The sequence below is a fragment of the Dipodomys spectabilis genome, unplaced genomic scaffold (genome assembly GCF_019054845.1).
Source record: "Dipodomys spectabilis isolate Male_0828 unplaced genomic scaffold, ASM1905484v1 ptg000234l, whole genome shotgun sequence".
In the NCBI taxonomy this organism is placed as follows: Eukaryota; Metazoa; Chordata; class Mammalia; order Rodentia; family Heteromyidae; genus Dipodomys; species Dipodomys spectabilis.
Window position 1 is genome coordinate 8,431,411 of NW_024870911.1, and position 21,241 is coordinate 8,452,651.

Sequence of the window (21,241 nt, forward strand, 5' to 3'; positions counted from 1 at the left end):
ACCTCTGTGCAATGTCTCAGTATTTTGGGGGGGGAAAAAAGTGTACTTATTTTCAGTTCAAAATGAAAAAAAAAAAGAGAGATAAGGGGAATTAGGACTTAGGTGATTAAGGAAAGAATGTGAGTCAGACATGGCCTCTCAGACCCTGCCTGTTGGCTAGATCTGTCACCCCACACTCAAGTTGCTATCAGGAGCACTTTTCCCTGTCAAAGTGACTGGCTTTTGTCACACGATCCCCAGGTTATAAAAGGAAGGTAGGATGGGTCCTAGAGCAGTGAGCAGAACCAGGTCTACTCTCAGGGTGAATCAGTGGATAGGGGCCACCAAGCAGCTCTACATGGGAAACACCATCAAAGCCCTCGTGGCCTTCATCCCCGCTGACCGCTGCCAGAACTACGTAGTTGGAGACCTCTGGGAAATGCCACTGGACAAGATGGTGGATCTCAGTGGAAGCCAGTTACGTCGCTTCCCTGTGCATGTGTGCACCTTCACAGAGCTGGTCAAGCTCTATCTGAGCGACAACCATCTCAACAGCCTCCCTCCAGAGCTGGGACAGCTACAGAACCTGCAGATCCTGGCTTTGGATTTCAACAACTTTAAGGCTCTGCCCCAGGTGGTGTGTACCTTGAAACAGCTCTGCATCCTCTACCTGGGCAACAATAAGCTCTGCGACCTCCCAGATGAGCTAAGCCTGCTCCAGAATCTCCAAACCCTGTGGATCGAGGCCAACTGTCTGACCCACCTGCCAAATGTGGTGTGTGAGCTGAGCCTCCTTAAGACCCTGCATGCAGGTTCCAATGCCCTGCGTCTGTTGCCAGGTCAACTCAGGCGTCTCCGTGAGTTGAGGACCATCTGGCTGTCAGGCAACCTGCTGAGTGACTTCCCCCCTGTGCTGTTGCACATGCCCTTCCTGGAAGTCATCGATGTGGACCGGAACAGCATCCGTTACTTTCCCAGCCTGGCCCACTTGTCAAATCTGAAGCTGGTCATTTATGATCACAATCCTTGCCGGAATGCACCAAAGGTGGCCAAAGGTGTGCGGCGAGTGGGAAGATGGGCAGAAGAGACACCAGAGCCTGATCCCAGAAAAGCCAGGCGCTATGCACTAACCATGGAAGGAAATGAGGAGCCGCGGGCATCTGCCTCCACTCCACGGCTTCTCCCTACAAGCTCTTGAATAGCGTTAGTCGTAGGTCAATGCTGAAGCCGCAACTCCAGCATGTTCAGAAGACCTCTCCTGTACTGGAAGGGATTGTTCTGGGTCATTTGAGGGACTAATAGTGAGATGAAATGTCATAAAGAAACAGGACTTTAGTGTTTCTTCTAAAGGGAAATGTTACCAGTGGTCTAGCAACCCAGAGTGGCTATAACTATAAACAGCCTCTAGAAGCAATTATTTTCAACACTTAAGAGCAAGACACTTTGGCCTCCTCTACACCCCAGAAATAGCTGGTCATGAGCTTGTGAGCTCCTCAAGTAAGGTATTTGTTAAAGAATCCATTAAATGTTCTGTTGGCCTGTTCCTTTGTGACAGACATTTTCTTAGCTATGAACTACTACCAATAGTACTGACTGATATACTAAGTCATGTCATTGAAAAGGACAATTTTACCTAGTTAATCAGATCCATAGAAAACTATGTGAAAAAAAAAAAACTACTGCAAAATTATTGCAAAGGCTCAACATGAAACTTTTCCCAGCAGTTTACAGCCACTGCTGAAAAGACCCCCAAGGGGTAGAGAATGACTTTTGGTAGAGTGCCACATTAAACTTAACAGTGGTTCATTTTTGCCAAAAAGGTTTCCCCAAGTCTACTCCCAGTTTTCTGTCAATGATAGTCTTAGAAGATTTGTGGAAAGTGGAGCCTCTCTTCCTTCTGCAATGCAGCCTTGTGATTGCTGGCTACCTCCCAGAGCAGGCACCTTCTGCTTATTCACGCTAATGAACCAGAACTGAATGGAATCTCTGTAGCTGGGAGGAAAACCACATATTCAGAATCATACTAGGTTAAAGGAGTAGGTGAGAAATCTGTTCACTTGAAGCAAGCACTTTGGAATTTGAAGGTTATAAAGGTCTATGGGAAATTTACCTTTTTAGATTCTATAGGTAAGCTTCTATTCTATATGATTTTTGTGTGTAAGAGTCTTTGAACAACCAGTATGAGTTTAGATATATTCACCATTATTTTTTAAGGTATGCAAATTGTGACCTTCCCACAAAAATATGCAAGCTTTAAAGAAACTGCTGTCAATGGGTGACTTAATCTTTTCATAAAATGACAAGTGTTCTTAACTAAAACCATACTGACCTTAAAGAAGTGTTTTTTCCATAAAAACCATCTTATCAAAGTTTGGTTCCAAAACTTTGGCTGGGGGGAAGGCGGGCAGTGGGACTCAAGTAGGTACAACACATGTCTTGGAAGTACAAGGCCCTTAGTTCAAATCCCAGTACTGTCACACACACACACACAAAATAACAAAGCAGACTAATTTCATGTGTTTTCTTATCAGAGGTTTCTTGGTATCCCATAATTCCTCCCCATTACCACTCATGTGTAGAGCATGTACAATCCATTGATTAGACTGCCAAAAGGCTCATTTAATCACTAAATGTAATGTTTATATTTGTATGTTTATATAGCTAAGATTAGTCTATTTTCATATTGCTAATGATTGAAACCAATAGGACTTATAGTGTATTTTCATATTGAATTGCTCATGACTGAAATCAAGTTCTTGCCAGCAAGATACAGGTGGACCCACTGTAACAATGGGATGTACAAAACACCATGTTGAAAATGAACTTTACAACTTCGGCAGGGGTGGGGGGGTGTAGTTGTGGAGGTGGGAAGGGATAGTAGGGGGAAAACAAAGGAGGCAACGATGCTCAATAGGAAATGTACTTGTTACCTTGCTCATGTAACTGTAACCGCTCTGTACAGCATTTTTACACTAAAAAATGTACAACAACAAAAAAAACTTCATCCTAAAACCATTATAAGATTTCACTTACCTCTGAAGTTTTAAACGTTTTAAAAATATCCATGGACTTGGGGGTCTTTCTACACCTAAATTCAACATTATCTGTCAGAGCTTCCTTCAAAGGCTATGAAGTAAAAAAGGAAAAACAGTTGGACTGCAGGTTTATCTCAGTGGCTAAGAGCACTTGCCTAGTATGCCAAGTGCCTTTGGTTCAAATCCCAGCACTACAGAGTAATAGGGGAAGGGTAAAGACATCATACACAAAAATTAAGCTCCCACATTTCTCTTTTTAGGCTGAAGTTTTATGTGATGGTTCTAAACTTTTTTCCTTGGTGCTGGTAAGTAGGGCTTGAGCTCTAAGCCTGAGTTCTGTCCCTTACTTAGCTTTTTCATTCAAGGCTGGTGCTCTACCACTTAAAGCCACAGCTCAACTTCCAGCTCATTGGCCATTAATTGGAGATGTCTTACACTTTTCTGCCAGGACTGGCTTCAAACCACAATCCTCAGATCTCAGCCTCCAGAGTAGACAGGATTACAGGACAAACATACCCACCTCTCCACTGAAAGCTCTCAAGGTTTTGTCATGTCCTATTCATCTGCTTTACCTATCTCAACAGTTTCAATTTGCAACTTCTCAATCAACTGATAAGTTTGACAAAGCACTTCCACACAGCAGATGCTACTGCTATATTAATGTTGTTAAAAGTAAAATATCAATGTTGCTGAAACAATTCTCTTGATAAATCATGAAACATTTCTCTTAAGTGAACACTGGAGGATATAAACCAGTTTCACAATGAATACCAAGTTTTCCCATTAAAAAAAACTTTACATAACAAAATACTGACAAACTTACATACACTGATACATCAGTGCAAATCCTTGAAAATAGAACATCCCTTCAGACTCATTAAAAACTTATAAGCTAGGCTTCCTTATTCCTTGAAGCATTCTGTAAGATGCAGATGCATGGATAACTTGCAAATCTTGTCACACTTAACACAAATTCACTATATATCCATTTTTATTTTCTAACCGATTTACATTAAGAAAAAAAATCAATCAAGACCTTAAACTGGGAACTGATGGCTCACACCTGTAGTCCTAGCTCCTTGGAATGAGGACTGAGGATAGCAGTTCAAAGCCAGCCTAGGCAGAAAAGTCTCCATGAGACTCCTACCTCCAATTAACCATTCAAAAACCAGAAATGGAACTGTGGCTCCAAGTGGTAGAGCGCTAGCTTTAAGCAAAACAGCTCAGGAACAGTGCCCAGGCCCTGAGTTCAAGCCCAACACTGACCAAAAAAAAAAAGAGATCTTCTTTAGGACTCATTGTACTAAGTATTGGAGATGGAATAATACATGGAATATGGCTGCTTCAAACTTGAAATCATTTTTCCAATTAACTTTAATTTTGTAAAACTCTATCAATACTACAGTAATTTCACTACACAAAACTAAATGGAGGCTGGGAATGTGGCTTAGTGAGAGTGAGTGCTTGCCTAGCACGCATGAAGCCATGGGTTCAATTTCTCAGTACTATATAAACAGAAAAGGCTGGAAGTGGTGCGGTGGCTAAGGTGGTAGGGTGCTAGCCTTGAGCAAAAGAAGCCAAGGGACAGTGCCCAGGCAAAATTCAAGCCCCAAGACTGGCAAAAAAAGGGAAGAAACAGGCACCCCTTGCTACTCTGGCTGAGATCTAGAAATCTCAATTCAAAGCCAGCTGGTGCAGCAAAGCCCACAGAGACTTTGTTTTCGGTTGGTCATGGGGCTTGAACTCTGGGTTTGGGTGCTGTTCCTCAGCTCTTCAGCTCAAGGCGAGCTCTCTACCAGTTGAGCCACAGCACTACTTCCAGATTTCTAGTGGTTTATTTAAGAGTCTTATGAACTTTCCTGCAGGCTGGCTTTGAACCATGATCCTCAGATCTCAGCCTCCTGAGTAGCTAGAACCACAAAGACTTTTATCGCCAATAACTACCAGAAAGCTGGAAATGGAGTTGTGGTTTAAGTAGTAGAGCATATCCATGAGCAAAAAAGCCTGTCAGGGTCAGTAGCCTGTGCACGCATACGTGCACGCACGCACGTGCGCACACACATACACACACACTCACTAAATGAATAGTAAAGCTATGCATGATTGAGTATATATATGGCCCAGCAACAAAACTAAAAGATTAATGTATGGTGTACTTAAAACATCTGACTTGGGGTAATGTCAATCAAGATAATTATTTTGTAAAGGTATAAAAGTCAATCATTAAGCCAGGACTTTATATTAAAAAATGTAATCCTTCACTCCCACTAATAAATCAAGCAAAGATACACACAGATCAATAAATGTAAGAACTAAGTAATCATTCAAATTTTTATTTTAATGAACAGTTAAATGAAAGTTTAAATCAACCAACTTGAATGGAAAATGAAATAGCAAATAAATTAGACCCATGTTAAAACAGAAGGTCAGCTAAATGTCCAAACTTATGGGTTCATATTCCACAGTCTTCTATAAGAGGTTGAAGTCTTTTAAACATAAGATTACCATGAACTGGTCCAGAGATCAACAGCAAATGGGAATGCTTAACAAGGGTGATGATCTGGGACACGTTTCCTATAAGAAAAAGGTACACATTTATAAAAAGTAGCCACATTTTAAAATATAAAAAGTATTTTAACAACAGTTTTTTTTTTTTAAAAAAACACTATATACAACCCCAACAGTTTTGTTACAACCATCTGGAATGTGAAAGCCTGTAGATATTTAGTACTCAACTTTTCATCCAAATAACTTAACAAAGGCCCACACCCCAGAAAAGGCTAATCCTTAAAGGGTCTCAACCATGTAGCCCAGCCTGGACTCACTCGTGACTCTACTGCCTTAGTTTCTCAAGAGCTGGGATTTTAGATGTACAGCATCACATGTGGCTTAATTCTTATAGCTACTTTAAACCAGAAGCTATAAACAAGACACTAGATATTGTAGATAACAAATCAGGATCAAAATAAGTGTTATGGAAAGTTGATGGTTATGAGTAGGAAAATTAACTTTAGTATGCTAATAATAATCCTTCACATCTTTTGTCTCTGGTGACCACTCAATGTGAGGGAACATGAGTGTGTTTTGGAAGAGGAAGGCAAGGGCACTAGAACAATTTCAAACTTTAACACTTCCAACTCTTGAGAAGAGGGTTTGAAAAATAATTCAGCAGTGCAAAAAGTATGGGAAGACCGAATTAAAACTACTCATTTTTAAAATATACTTAAAAAGCCATGTAAGGTACCATTTTGTAAATATTTGACCCACTTCAAAGGTGATTGAGGTAACTAGACAAAGATTCCTGAGGACAGGTATTGTCCCTTCCCCGCTCATCCTGCCTCTGCTTCCAGGATGCCATGAGGTGAGCAACTTTACTTTGCCACACCTTACTGCGAAATTCCACTGCCTCATCTGACTGAAACAGGAACCTCAGAAATAAGCCAAAATGAGTCCTTCCTTTCCTAAAGTTCTTTCAGTGAAAGACCAACTATAACAACACTGCATTTTGGGGGGGGGGGGGGGGGAGGGGGTGGGTTGAGGGTATGAATGAATTTTTCATATAAATGAACTCTTACAGAAACTTAAGAAAAGCTGAATAAAATGTTTAAGGAATTTAACATACCATGGAAATGTATCCCGAAAGAAAACTGCACAGATTCACCTTTGTAAAAAGACATACGCAGCCTGCTGCATCAGCCCAACCCCCTGGTATCTGAGCTTTCAAAGTGTGGCCCTTCTTGTTCCTTTTCACTTCACAGAGCTACGTTGGCTGCCCAAGCATCTTCCTCCTTAAGCTTTTGTATAAAGTTTAAGAATTGTAACTACAGATTTTTAAGTAACTAAGCATGACTTAGGACTCTATGTTCCATTAATTACAATTATTAAACAAAGAGCTCCCAAGGTCTTGCCTTGATGATGGTACTGATGACAATACTTTAATGCTTTATTACCTTGGTGCTGCTTTAATAATGTTATCCACCCGGAGAATCACCTCTGCTGCTTCGGCTGCACTCAAGAGAACTTGTCGCTTTACTTGAAAACTTTCTGTTATACCCAGTGCTGCCATATCTCCAATGGTACCTTCATTCATATCTGAAAAAATATTTACTGAGTAAGTCCCACAGAGTTAAAAAATCTTGAATAGTTTATAGCCAAATCAAATTTGGCTCTTCTCTTTTTTAAAAGATGACAATGCCTAACTACTTGACTTAGCAGATCACCTTAAAAAGATGTTCAAGGAAAGCCTGCATTAACACAGGGAAACATGATCCAATGAAAAATTACACAAACACCCCCTCACATACTAATCTTTTACCTTTCGTTAAAATATATAAAATTATTATGGAAAATCTGCTTAGCATTATGAAAAATTGAGAATCCAGAGGTAGTTTACCTAATTTTCCCTTTCTATGAAAATCCCACTTTATCTTCTAACATACAATTAATTGGTTCTGTCCTGAGGGACTGGATTATTTATCCTGGCACTAATGTGCCTGTAATGTCTACAATGTCTACATAGCTTTTCAGGTATGTGTGTATGTGCATGCATGCACACCAGTCCTGGGGCTTGCTTAGTACTTGGGTATTATACCTGAGCTTCTTTTGCTAAGGGTAACTAGTATTCTACCACTTGAGCCACAGCTCCACTTCTGGCGATTTTTTTTTTTTTTTTTTTTTAGTTTACTGGAGATATGAATCTCATGGACTTTCCTGCTTAGGCTGGGTTTGATCTTCAGATCCTCAGATCTCAGCCTCCTGAGTAGCTAGGATTATAGGGGTTGAGACATAGGTGCCTAGCTTGAGAAAAAGAAATTATCTGTCTTATTAGCCACTTTTATTTATGTATTAGATATCTGTACCCAAGAATGTCTCAAAATGTTAACATTATTTTAAAGTGTCCTTTCCCCACCCCTACCTTCACCCCCTTTCCCACTACTGAGGCTCGAACTCAGGGCCAAGGCACTGTCCCTAAACTTTTCATTCTAGGCTGACATCTACCACTTGACCCACATATCTTGGCAGAAAGAGTCTGATGGACTTTCCTGCTCCAACTGGCGCTGAACCACAAACCAGATTTCAGACTCCTGAGCTACAAGCCTGAGCCCCCAAGCCAGCTTGAATTCAAGTGCTCTTGAGCCCCACTTCTAGCCCTCACTGATTACATTTTAAGAAATATAGAACACTAAAATTTTGAATACAAACATTATTTTATGCCACTTACCAAACTAGTTACAAATCTAACATTTTATGGCAATGCTAAAATGAGAAGTTAAGATATTTTCCCACATACACAATAGTTACACAACAAGGAACTTCTACTCTACCCCATAATTACTTTTAACTGCTACGAAGTTCCACTTGATTTCTTACCCAGCCCAGAAGTTATTTTGCCTTCACTGTGAGCAGCTCGGAGTTGTGCCACCAGATCTGCACTATCATAGCCTGCGTTGTCAGCAATGATGGTTGGTAACTATAAAATGAAGATGACAAATAATTCATCTACTCCGCAGTCAGACCATTAATTTATTCCTATTTAGTAGAAAGGTAAGGTTTTTAAAATTATACACTTGGAAACCATATAAAAGTTGCCCCTAACCCCCACCTTTTGAGATTAGAGTTTTCCTCCCTCTGTGTACAGACTACTGTGAAACTCAAGACCCTCCCGTGTCAGTCTCCCCAGTATTGGGATTACAGGTTTACTGAGCTTCTATGTTTTCTAGGCTGGCACTCTACCACTTTTTTTCTGTTTATTTTTGGAGGCAGAATAGCAAACTTTTCTATCTGGGCTGGCCTCAAACCCTGATATTCTACATCTCAGCCTCCTGAGTAGTTAGGATTGCAGAAATGAGCCACTGGCACTTGGCTTGCTTCTTATTTATTCACTGCTCATGAACCAATCTTTAGAATCTGTACATTTTTTTGGGGGGGGAAGGATCCGGTCATGGGGCCTGAACTCTGGGCCTGGGCGCTGTCCCTCAGCTCTTCAGCTCAAGGCTAGTGCTTTACTACTTGAGCCACAGTGTCACTTCCGGCTTTTTTCTTTTTGCTTATGTGGTGCTGAGGAATTGAACCCAGGGCTTCATGCATGCAAGGCAAGCACTCTACCACTAAGCCACCTTCCCAGCTAGAATCTATACATTTTTTTAAAGTCAAGAAAAGGACTATTTCTTGCCCAGGATGGAGAAACACATTCATATCAAAACCATCTATATACATAAAATTTGAGTATAGATCTATTTTTAATAGTTTACCATTCTTAGAGCTTTGGCATAAGATTCCATTGCAACAGCTTCTTTGCCTGGTGTTTTACTGGCAAGTTGTGTCACAGCATGAGCCATCACCATCTCAGAACAGCCTACAAAGTAAAATTCCAATAAAATAGTTATATGCTTAAGCTGTCTCTAGGATACCAAATGGCTGATTCTCTAATAAGGTATGTCAACCATTTTTTAATAAAGTGCAAGGGCAATAAAATTTCTTCAAGAATCAATAAAATCATTTGTTACACTGCCCTCTTAAGTAGTAAAGTTGTTTAATATTTTCCAAATGCTTACCTCCACCATAAACTGTCCTAGGATCCTTCACAGTTTGGGCAAGAACACAAAGAGCATCATGCAAAGATCTTTCGGCTTCATCTAAAATTTGTTGAGTGGCACCACGTAAAACAATGGTACAAGCCTCACCTAAAGTGAAAACATAATATTCTTATCACCAAGTCAAAAAACACATTTTAGTTTTCCTTCCATTATTTCTATAGGTGATGATTATATTTACTGAGTTTTCAAAGTTGATATGTCTACTACTTATTATATTTTCCTTCCTACTAATCGTTCTTTATAATCATCCTAGGTTATTTAGGAAAAAAAATAAAAAATCCCTGTATGCTGGATGTGCCCTCTTCACATAGGCACAGCCAAAATAAAGTTGACTTTATGAGACTGAAACAAAACTTGGTGTGAGCCAAGAGTTAAAGACTAATATTTTGGTACTACAGTAACTTTTCCTCTTCTACTTTAACAAAGCCCAATAAACACTTAAAACTAGTATCTACATAGTAAGCACTCACCAAGTGCAACCCCAGAAAAGTGAATAAGTTTATCTTCTCCAATCATAACTTCTTCAATAAGTTTACAACTTCCAAGCTTTACCAATTCTGGGTGATCAAAGGTAGATGCAATTTCACCACCTATAAACATTAAATATTAAAATGCATGACAGGCTTAAATTTATTTTGCAATGTGCAGTAACACATTTTAAATATCAATTGTTTAGTATATGCCAGGCACACTAAGTATTTCATGTAGAATTTTAAAATCTTTACAACAACCGTAATGAGAAAGGCTCATTTACATATGGCTTAAGAAAATGCAAAGGTTTACAGTTACTTATCTAAAGTTATGTAAGTAGTATAAATTGAAGCTGAAATTCACATCCCAGTACTCTGGGCTTTGGCAGGTCTGTACATACACTGTATAGTACTACCTCTCCAAAAGTTAAACTGAGACTTACATAAACATTCACCTTTATGTTTTAATTCAAATCAAGATTTTTCTTCTGAATATAGAAGGACAGGTTCTTTGTGATGTCTCAATACACAGCCCAGGATAGCCTGGAATTCACAATCCTCTTGGCCTCATATAGGTATGAGCTACCACACTGAGCTACAAGATGAAAGTTTTATGATACAATTTCCTACACGGAACATGAAAACAGCTGTGCACTGGTGGCTAATGCCTGTGACTCTTGCTACTCAGGAAGCTAAGATCTGAAGCATTAGATACCTAATTCTCACAACAGCCGAAATGTCAAAAAGCCCAAGTTGTGATGAAAATGGAGAGAAATACTGAGAATTTCCCAGAGCACTTAATGAAGTTATCAAAATCATTCTAGTTACAATCAAAATGAATCTTTAGGTCAGAGGAAAACTTCTCGTCACTAAAATGACTCATGAATCATTCTGGAGTAAGACCACGTCCGTCTAATCTCCAAATGTTAGTAACCTTCAATTTTTTTCAATACTTAGCAACATTTCTACACTAAATACAAGTGACCTCTCATCTCAAAACTGAGGTCTTGGGCTGGGAAGGTAACTCAGTGGTAGAGCACTTGCCTTGCATGCCTGAGGCCCTGGGTTCGATTCCTCAGCACCACATAAGCAAAAAGAAAAAAGCCAGAAGTGGTGCCGTGGCTCAAGTGGTAGAGCACTAGTTTACAGCTGAAGAGCTGAGGGACAGCGCCCAGGCCCAGAGTTCAGGCCCCACGACTGGACCCAAAAAAAAAAAAACAAAAACAAAAAACAAAAAAAAAACCCTGAGGTTTTCTTAACCCTCATTCCTAGGTTCCATACCGATTTTCCAACTTACTCATTTTTTCAAGGACCTCAATGAAATTCAGATGATAAAGATTGTTAAGATTGTTAAATTTAGCTTTGGGTTAGAGATTATACCAAAACCATAACAGAACATAGAGGCAAAGAGACATTTCCAGTTTGTAAATAGTTATCCATGTGACAAAATTGGGATATGTTATTCATAGCTCTATTGAAGGATACTGTTATATGTAAATTTTCATCAGACCTTTTTAGGTTGCTTCACTTATTTCAGCTTTTTTTTTTTTTTTTTTTTGCCGGTCGTGGGGCCAGAACTCTGGGTCTGGATGCTGTCCCTCAGCTCTTCAGCTCAAGGCTAGCGCTCTACCACTTGAGCCATAGCACCACTTCCAGCCTTTTCTGCTTATGTGGAGCTGAGGAATGGAACCCAGGGCCTCATACATGCAAGGCAAGTACTCTACCATTGAGCCACCTTCCCAGCCCTCAACATTACTTTTACAAGTTTAAAGATTAACATTGTCAAGCACAGGTCTACTTACATCTGTAATCCAAGTTACCTGGGTCAAGGGGGCTGTGGATCAATGCTAGTCCTAGCAGAAAATTTTCTAAGAACCATTCTCAAACCACAAGCTGGTCAAGGTAGTGAATGCCTATCATCCCAGCTTTATATGAGGCTGAGAATGGAAGATCGATGCCATAGGCCAGCTAGCAGTGGAAAAGTCAAGAATCCATCTCAATGGAAAAAATTTGGCATGGTTGTGTGTATGTCATCCCAGACTTGATAGGAAGCCAAAAAGGTGGAACAAGGGCCAGGTGAATACCTGGGCAAGAATCTATCTCAAAAATAACCACCATAAAAGGATTGGCGGCATGGGTCAGTGAGCACTTGCCTAAGCTAAGTGGGAGGCCAAATTAAAAACCCTAATGCTGCTAAAATAAATAAAAATGAAATAGAAAAATTTACATAAATGATGTTTAAGTACAAGTATTTGATTGAACTCATTCTTTGGAACATAAATTAGTCAAGTTTGTAAGAATCTTTAACACAATAAAAGCAACCTATAGCAATGGCAAACCTGGTTATATAACGTGGCACATGTATGAAGCATCCCTAAACTGAAAACCCAAAATCTTACACATAGAGCGTCCAACATAACACAAGTGGAAAACTGCATTCCAAACCACCTAATGTGGTCACATTCAAAACGCAAGTCACTAAAAATATTGTGTAAAATACCTTCAGACTGTTTAAGGTATGTAAGTATAAGTGAATTTAAAGGATAATGCTTACCACTTAGGTCCAATTCCCAAGTTATCTTATATGTACTATTTATACTGTGATTACAAAAAAAAAAAGGAAAATCCAAAACACTTCTGGATCTGAAGCATTTCAGGACGAGGCAACCTAAAAAATAAGCAACTGCTAGGTGCCACTGCCTCATATATGTAATCCTACCTACTCAGGAGGCTGATATCTGAGGATCAAGAGTTGAAGCCAGCCCAGGCAGTAAAGTCTGAGAAGTCTTATCTCCCAACAAACTATGCCCCCAAAGCCAGAAGTTGGGCTAAAGCTCATACGGTAGAGCACTAGCCTTGAGCAAAAAAAACTTAGGGGCAGCTATTTAGGAGGCCAGCCTAGGCAGAAAGTTACAGAGACTCTATCTCAACAAAAAAAATCTAGTAGGTTGGCATGTGCCTGTCACCCTTCATGGGAAGCCTAAGTAGAAGGGATTGCAGTTCAGGCTAAGGTGGCAAAAAAAAAAAAAAAAACAAACAACAACAAAAAACCTCCACAAGATCCTACCTGAAAAAGCAAAAAAGGGCTGGGGATGTGGCTCAAGTGTGAGTGCCTGCCTGGCAAGTACAAGGCCCTGAGTCCAAACCTCAGTACTACCCCCTTAAAATAACTAAATCTAAAGGTTTCCAAAAATATAAGTTATCAGAATGTTTGTAAATACTCAACTCTTTACAGAGACTTTTTTGTATTCTCAATGACAAATTGCACATAGTAATGCTCAACAAACCCGAGTGACTATTTTGTTAGAAATTAATGCCTTTATTCATACCTGTTACAAGAGCTAGGCGTTCCACACCTGCAAAATCTGCATGCTCAATAGCCATAACACCAGCAGCACCAAAGAGTTGTTCAGGATAATTATAAATTAATTGCCTGCAAATAAAATACATGTAAACCATATGCTCAAAGCAAACCAATTCTAAGTTTAATGAGATATATTAGACTCAGTATCTTCTAAAACCCTGGGTTCAATCTTTATTGCACAAAATGTAAAATTATGTGCCAAAATCACTAAATTAGAAAAATCACTATTAAATGTACATAACTCAATGTAGTTACATAAGTTTTCATAGGAAAAAAGTCATTTTTTACATTACAAATAGCACAAGCAAACAAACCTGTTAATAAAGCAATTTATGCCATGTTTTAGAATACGTTCAACTTTCTCCTTCATTTTTTCCTTTTCTGCATGTTCTATCTCTGCAACCTTTGCCGTAGAATCAACTCTTACTCGGGAACCAAAAATCTAAGTCAGAAAAACAAACACAGATTTCAATACTCTTAAAAGTTTTATAGCAAAGGACAGCCATTCATTTTGTTGTAGCATTACTAAATGATTTCATGTTCTTGACCATATATAAGCACACAATGGAGGGAAGCCAGGAGGAGGACATAGAATAAGTGGGAAATGGAACAATATACAATAAAGGAGCCCATCAGTTGCACTAGACATAGAAGAAAAAGAACTAAACAACACAAAGACAGTGATGGGAAGGAAGGAATGATAGAATTCACAAACTATAGACCATGATAATGACAACGTACTTGTAAAGGTTATTTAACTAAGCATCACCATTCCACAAGACTGAAATATGTGAAATTTATGTAATCACCTAATCTCAATTTTAAAAAAAAGTGAGAGAAAGGATGGGTTAGGAGCAATGGGTGACAATGTTGTCAGACACCTTGTATTCATACACTGTTTTGTAGAATGGGAACTTCTTTGTACAACTACTTAAATAAAAAAAATAAAGTTCTATAGCATATCTCAACATTTGTATAAACTCATGTAACCAAAAGGTATGACTACATCCACATATATTAAACATAGGGGGTGGGAAGGTGGCTCAGTGGTAGAGTGCTTGCCTCACATGCATGAGGCCATGGGTTCGATTCTTCAGCACCACATGAACAGAAAAGGCCAGAAGAGGTGCTGTGGCTCAAGTGGTAGAGCACTCGTCTTGAGCTGAAGAGCTGAAGGACAGTGCCCAGATTTCAAGCCCCACAATGGACCAAAAAAAAAGAAAGGAAAAAAAAAGACAATACACACACACACGTTCTAAACTTTTTAGTATGACTTATTCTTAAATTTATAGCAACCAGCAATTACAATTTACATGTGTAGTTATGTACCTTTATCTTGTCAGTATCCATTCCAGTATTTGCGATAAGAATTTTGGCATTTTCAATTCGCTTTGGTTGATTTACTCCAATTTTTTTATCTAACAGAAAGCCTATAATAAACGTTAAGAATATCATTAAATACTTCAAGATTGTGTTAATACATCTTATAAAGTTATGAGTTCTATCAAATTACTAATTCAAAGAATGTATTTATATTCAATTTACCAAGTCTTTAGAAAAAAATCTATAAATCAGTCCACCAGAGTGGTCATTAAATTAACTCATGGATTTAAGATACATAAGAGAAAATATTACAGCATAGTACAAATAATAGTTGTATTACACAAAGTACTTTGAAACTTTTTGTTTCAGATCTATACTACTGAACTGGGTATATGGATGATTACATAAAGCTCACTTTATTAGCATAAAGCTGATCAAGAGAAAAAAGCTATGAAGATTCAGATACAAACAATACTGATAAAAACTACTATTTAAAGAATTGCTATTGAAAGAATTGAGGCTGGTGGTAAAATATAAACACAATGGAGTCAAACATGGTATAAACTACACCCCTGGCAGCATGGGCAATTATCAACCACATTTATGTACTAAACAAGACTATAATCAGAGATAGAGATGCTAGTTACCAGCCTAACCTGACCTGGTACCAACATATGTCTAGTAATACCTGTTATTTCTGGGATTCTTTAAGATATAGAACATTTTTATCACAGCCAGGTACTGGTGGCTCATGCCTATAACCCTAGCCACTCTGGAGGCTGAGATCTGAGCATCACAGAGTTCAAAGTCAGCCTGGCAGAGAAGTCTCCGTAAGACTTTTTTTAGTCGGTCATAGGTCTTGAACTCTGGACCTGGGTGCTGTCCCTCAGCTCTTTAGCAAGCACTCTACCACTTGAGCCACAGCACCACTTCTTGTTTTCTGGTGGTTTACGGGAGATAGCAGTCTCAAGGACTTTCCTGCCTGGGCAGGCTTTGAATCCTGATCCTCAGATCTCCGCCACCTGAGTAGCTAGGATTACAGGTGTGAGCCACCGACACCGGGCTCTGAGACTCTTATCTCCAATTAACCATTCAAAAAACTTGAAGTGGAGCTGTGGTTCAAAGTGGTAGAGCACTAGCCTTGTGCAAAAGGGCTTCAAGCATAGCGCCCAGGCCTTGAGTTCAAGCCCTACAAACCAATAGAAAAAAATTTATCAAGGTAAGCTTGGATTTTTCTGTGCGGTTTAAAGGTAACTCTAACCATTCACCAGAGCACCATGAGGACTAAAATTCCTATTACATTAAAACTGCCTGTAGTGTTTTCCTCATTTTAATATTCTTCTCTTACGAGAAATACTATACAGACTTCACATATAAATTTAACCAAGAGTTTTCAGATTTAATGGTACTTTCTTAGCAAAACCAAGACTCCAAGAACAAGCACAACTTAATCCTTTTTTCCTTTTCTCCACAATGAAATACCTACAGTGTTATAGGTCATTTTTAGTAAATACAATGTGAAAATTCTGAGGTGGATGTGGTGCTACACACCTATGATTCCAAGCATTTAAGATAAAGCAGAAAGATCAGAAGCTGAAAGATAGCTTTAATTTAGCAAAACAATGCTTTGGGTTCTTCAAACTATATTATGAAAATAGCACTTAAGACTCATGAGCTTTCAAAACTATATCCTTACACACCATTAATAATATGCAATTACTTGTTTTTAATTGCAATTAATGTTATAATTTTTTCTTAAAAAAAAAAAAACCCAAAGCAAAAAACCCTAGGGATGGGAATGTGGCTTCGTGATAAGAGTGCTTGTCTAGTATGCATGAAGCCCTGGGGTCAAGTCCTCAGTACCACATACACAGAAAAAGCCAGAAGTAGCACTGTGGCTCAAAGTGGTAGAGTGCTAGTCTTGAGCAAAAGAAGCTCAGGGACAGTGTCCAGGCCCTTAGTCCAACCCACAGAAATGAACAAAATAAATGCCTTCAATATCATACTACATTTGCCTTATTCAGACCTTTCCTTTAGAATACATGTAAACTTGACAAGTACCATTTGAGAAGAGTTGATTTTTTATAAAAGGCAACTACTTTTCTTTTATTAGAGACTGCAAGTGGTTTCTTCATATAAAATAAAGTCTAGAGATTAAGAAAATGCTAAAATACCACAGAATTAGACGAATCACATTATCACTATAACAAATGGGTTAAACTGAATGACAAAAATGGTTGCATTATAATTGGTCCTTTTAAAAAAGTCAGAAAACACTAGTTTTCAGACTCTGTAAGTTTCACTAGTCCATATTAATTAAAAACCATTCCCTCAGCAACCTTCACATGCTAACAGTTTCCTATGTTTGACAGACACATACCTTCATCTAAATAGGAATCTGCCAGACTCCCTCCTAGCTTCTTGATGACGTGAATTGCCTCCAGATTACCAGAACCTTTTAGTCTGAGCACAGCTTCTACAGCTAATTTAGTAAAGTGGTCCTTGTGATGAGTAAGCAGTTTTGAGGATAATGTTGTTGCTGCAATATTCATTAAATCTTGCCGGAATTTCACTTCATCAGAACTAAATAAATCCAACCAAACAAAAACAATGTTATCAAAATATCAACTCGATTTCTCAAATTTATAGCTATTTCTAACCACACAGGTGTATAAGTTATTACAAAAATATTAACTAAAAGGACAATCTTTCCATCAAACTGGGAGGAGTCAGAGGACAAATATTGTCAAGAACAAAGGAAAAGCCCCAGCAGGGAAGTCCATGAGACTCTTATCTCCAATAAAACCACCAGAAAACAGGACGTGGTGCTGTGGCTCAAGTGGTAGAGTGCTCACCTTGAGCTGAGGGACAGCGCCCAGGCCCAGAGTTCAAGCCCCACAACCAACGAAAAACAAAAAACAAAAAAATCAAAGGAAAACAGCATTTTCATACAGTTACATGTGTACATTGTTCCAGGAAGTCTATTTGGTAATGTATATCACACTCTAGAAACCCTTCTTTGGTAACAAATTTGTTACAACGTAAGGTTAAAAACCATCAAAAACATCAATCTCTTCTGCTGTACATGTTATAATCAATTATTTAACTCTTTCAAAATTAATGTTGCAGACTATCAACACCCAGAAACATACCTGTTACTAAATTAGTTAAAAGACAGGATCATGAGTTAGAGGTAAGTCTGGGCTAGAGACCACCTCAAAAATGGAACAAACCCTATACAATGATACTATATAATTTGTTAGTATGTTTACTTTGATCACATATTTAACAATGGAAATGCAAAGTTTCACTTTTAGTGGCTATCTCTGAAGGATGATAATGAGGTCTTACTGCTGAGGGGACAGTTAGCAAGATAAGCTGTGATCTCTAGCTTGAATTTTCAGGGTTTTCTAGGCTGCATTTTCAAAACAGCAGTATTTTGATATACCAACCCATGATCAACTGCAGTGCTCAACAGAGCCTCTCTTGCAGCCTTTGTGGCTTCTCTCCAACCCGCAATGATAGTCTGTGGATGAATCTTTTTTGCAATTAAAGACTCTGCTTCCTATTAACAAAGACATATAAATAAAAGTTACAAAGATTTGATTACTTCTGATACACAAAGCCACATTAGCAAAAAACTGAGTTGTTTACTCTCACCCTTAGTAATTCTGCTGCTAAAACAGTAACAGAAGTGGTGCCATCACCAACTTCATCGTCTTGAACTCTTGACATATCTAGAAAAATAAATGAATTAACTCTATTACTCCTGTGTAGTTTACTATATTCATCAACACTACCAATCTAAATCTCACTCATCTATGTTCCTCACCTGACAAATTTCTCGGAACTTCTTTTATCTGAAATAAGTCTGAACACTATGGCTTAAATACACCCCTGGCAAAGTACATATGTTAGAAATGTAATTCCCAATCAATCTCTTTCTCTTGCCCATTTGATGGCCATCAGGTATGACACAGAAAAAGGCCCCAACCAGACATCAATCCTCGATATAGTACTTCCCAGTCCCCACAACTGCCAAATAACCTATCCAATAAATTACCCAGTCTGTATTTCATTATAGAAGCACAAAACAGACTAAGATAACCACTACAAATGATACCAAACTTCTCAAACTTGTATTTTAATCACAACAATAACCAATTAGAAAGTGATAGGTATTAATTAAAATACAACTACCCAACACAGAAGACAAAACAGAAATTAAAATTATCTTCAGACTCACCAACTAAAACTTTAGCTGCTGGATTGTCAACACCAATGTTTTTTAGAATAGTAGCACCATCATTCGTTACCATAAGAGAGGCATCCCGTCCACTGCTTAAAAGAATTTTGTCCTAAAAGGAACATATTAGTTTCTAAGTATAAGTTGAAGAACAAATGGGTCAGTACATTCAGCAATATAGGTCTAGTAAGTACTCTGGATGGCTATTTAACTACCAAATGTTTTTAATGCATACAGCCCACAAGCAATCCTTCATGTCTACTTCTAGAAAACAAAGAGCTGTTAACTAGGCTTGTTTCAGCAGTGTAACAGAGAAAACTATGGAAACAAATTACCCATCAAGATTATCAGCACAATACTATTCCTCAGTAGATCTACAGGCAGCACAGCCACTTATACTGAAAGGAATTTAAGAGCCAACCACAGAATAAGTAACAAAAAGATGTATATGGGGATGGTAACATTTGTTTGCCAATGAAAAGGGGCATGTGACTGAGGATGGTGACTCAGGACTTTACCTTTCACCAAGAAAAGCATTCATCTTACTTGAAAAGTTATCAGGGTTTTAAAAACTAATATTAAAACTTTCTTTGTGCCTGCCCCCCACACACAGAAAAAAAATACAAAAAAATTGCTCATTTTCTTACCATGCCCTTGGGTCCCAAAGTGCTCTTTACCAAGTCTCCAATGGCGATGGCACCAATAAAAGAAGACTGGAAGGAAAATAGAAAAGATCACCAAGATTTTATAGAGGAAAAAAAAAAGTACAACTTTATCTTTAAAAGAATGTGGGACAACAGGCTTACCAGACGAGCTGTCTCTGCCCTCTCTTCATCAGCTCCAGCCTTAAAGATGTTAACAGGTGCAAGGGAAAGGGATGCCTAAAGATGAAGAAATATTCCATCTGAGTAACAATCCTTCTTAACACATATAGTCAGACACCTCCCACTAGACGTACAAGTAGGTATCTAAGAGAAAGCTTACAACATAGTAATTTCAGACAAACGAGGAGTCCACCACTGGAGCAGGTCAAATCTACTTTAACAGAAGGGAAGGGGACTCCCAGGAGGGCACTAGGAATGAAATCACACATGAGAGACTGGCTACACTCAAGACGAGGTTAAACCAATGACGATGCAGGGAGAGAGAGAGCGAGCGAGCTCCCGCCGCTCCCCCGCGATCGCCGGAGCAGCGGCCCTCCATCTTCCAGCCTCGGGCCGCTCGGACCCCGCCCTCCACGCTCCGCCCCGAAGGGAAGGCGGGGCCGGTCGAGCCCTAGAAATTTCTCCGCTTTTCGGGAGGCCCAGACCCCGAGCGTCGGGAGACGCCGGAGCTGGGAAGGCCACATCAGAAAGAAGCGTTGTCTTCTGAGTCCTCTCCTCCTCCAGGCCCGCCTGCTGGGGCTCCGCCCGCCAGGCCGCAGCCAGGCCTCAGGCCGCAGCCAGGCCTCAGGCCGCAGCCAGGCCTCAGGCCGCAGCCAGGCCTCAGGCCGCAGCCAGGCCTCAGGCCGCAGCCAGGCCTCAGGCCGCAGCCAGGCCTCAGGCCGCAGCCAGGCCTCAGGCCGCGGCGCGCGCCATGTGCGGCGGGCTCCGGGCACAGGCCCAGGGGGTCTGCGACACGGAGACCACACGGGGAGCAGCGGGGCGGCTGGGCACCGGAGGGACGACCGGGCCCAGGAGGACTGGGGTGGGAAAGGAGAGAGAGGGAGAGAGGACAGGCTCACCATGGTTCTGAAGAGATCGGCGCACAACCTTCTCCCTCACACCTCACGCCCGGAAGGCAGCAGGAGGGGAAAAAAGAGGGCGGAAGTGACGACGCACGCTCTATGCAGGGGGCGGGGCCGAGCCTGCACGGCGCTCCAGCCCGCCACTGCCAGCGGAGGTACCAGTTTGATCCAATGGTCTGTGGGGCGGAAGTGCAGCTCTTTACACCGGAGGAGGCGGGCGCTTGGCTCGCGCTCCGCCCCAGCAGCGGAAACGGCTGTGGGGAGGGAGGGGTGAGAGGGAAGGGGGAGGAGGGGTGCTGCGGGGCGCCCGGGGAGTAGAACCCGTGAAGAACAAAGAGACTGGGAGCCGCCGGGGCTGCCGCCGCGTCGGGGTTGCTGGTCGTGTAGAAAATAGGCGTCTGGAGGGTTTCTCCCGCCCGACCCGGTGATTCCCCAGCCTACCTGTCATTTCCGTTCTTGGCGAAGAGATCATTTCTTTTCAGGAAATGTATTTGACAGGCAT

General features: G+C 40.2%; 2 protein-coding genes across 2 annotated transcripts; one reads left to right on the forward strand and one right to left on the reverse strand.

Moving 5' to 3' along the window:
• The first annotated feature begins 337 nt into the window (after window positions 1–337).
• On the forward strand, window positions 338–1,177 carry Lrrc10 (leucine rich repeat containing 10). Its single transcript, XM_042699025.1, has one exon. The coding sequence runs from the start codon at window positions 338–340 to the stop codon at window positions 1,175–1,177; it is 840 nt and encodes a 279-aa protein (XP_042554959.1).
• Window positions 1,178–5,331: 4,154 nt separating this feature from the next.
• On the reverse strand, window positions 5,332–20,832 carry Cct2 (chaperonin containing TCP1 subunit 2). The gene is made up of 16 exons (XM_042698754.1): window positions 20,737–20,832; window positions 19,820–19,894; window positions 19,661–19,726; window positions 19,014–19,125; window positions 18,428–18,504; window positions 18,220–18,332; window positions 17,148–17,350; window positions 14,774–14,874; window positions 13,759–13,886; window positions 13,410–13,513; window positions 10,081–10,200; window positions 9,569–9,697; window positions 9,266–9,369; window positions 8,385–8,484; window positions 6,965–7,106; window positions 5,332–5,588 (listed from the first exon to the last, which is right to left on the reverse strand). Exons 1-16 carry the CDS (start codon window positions 20,737–20,739, stop codon window positions 5,558–5,560), a joined length of 1,608 nt encoding a protein of 535 aa, XP_042554688.1. The 5' UTR covers window positions 20,740–20,832; the 3' UTR covers window positions 5,332–5,557.
• Between the last annotated feature and the right edge of the window lie 409 nt (window positions 20,833–21,241).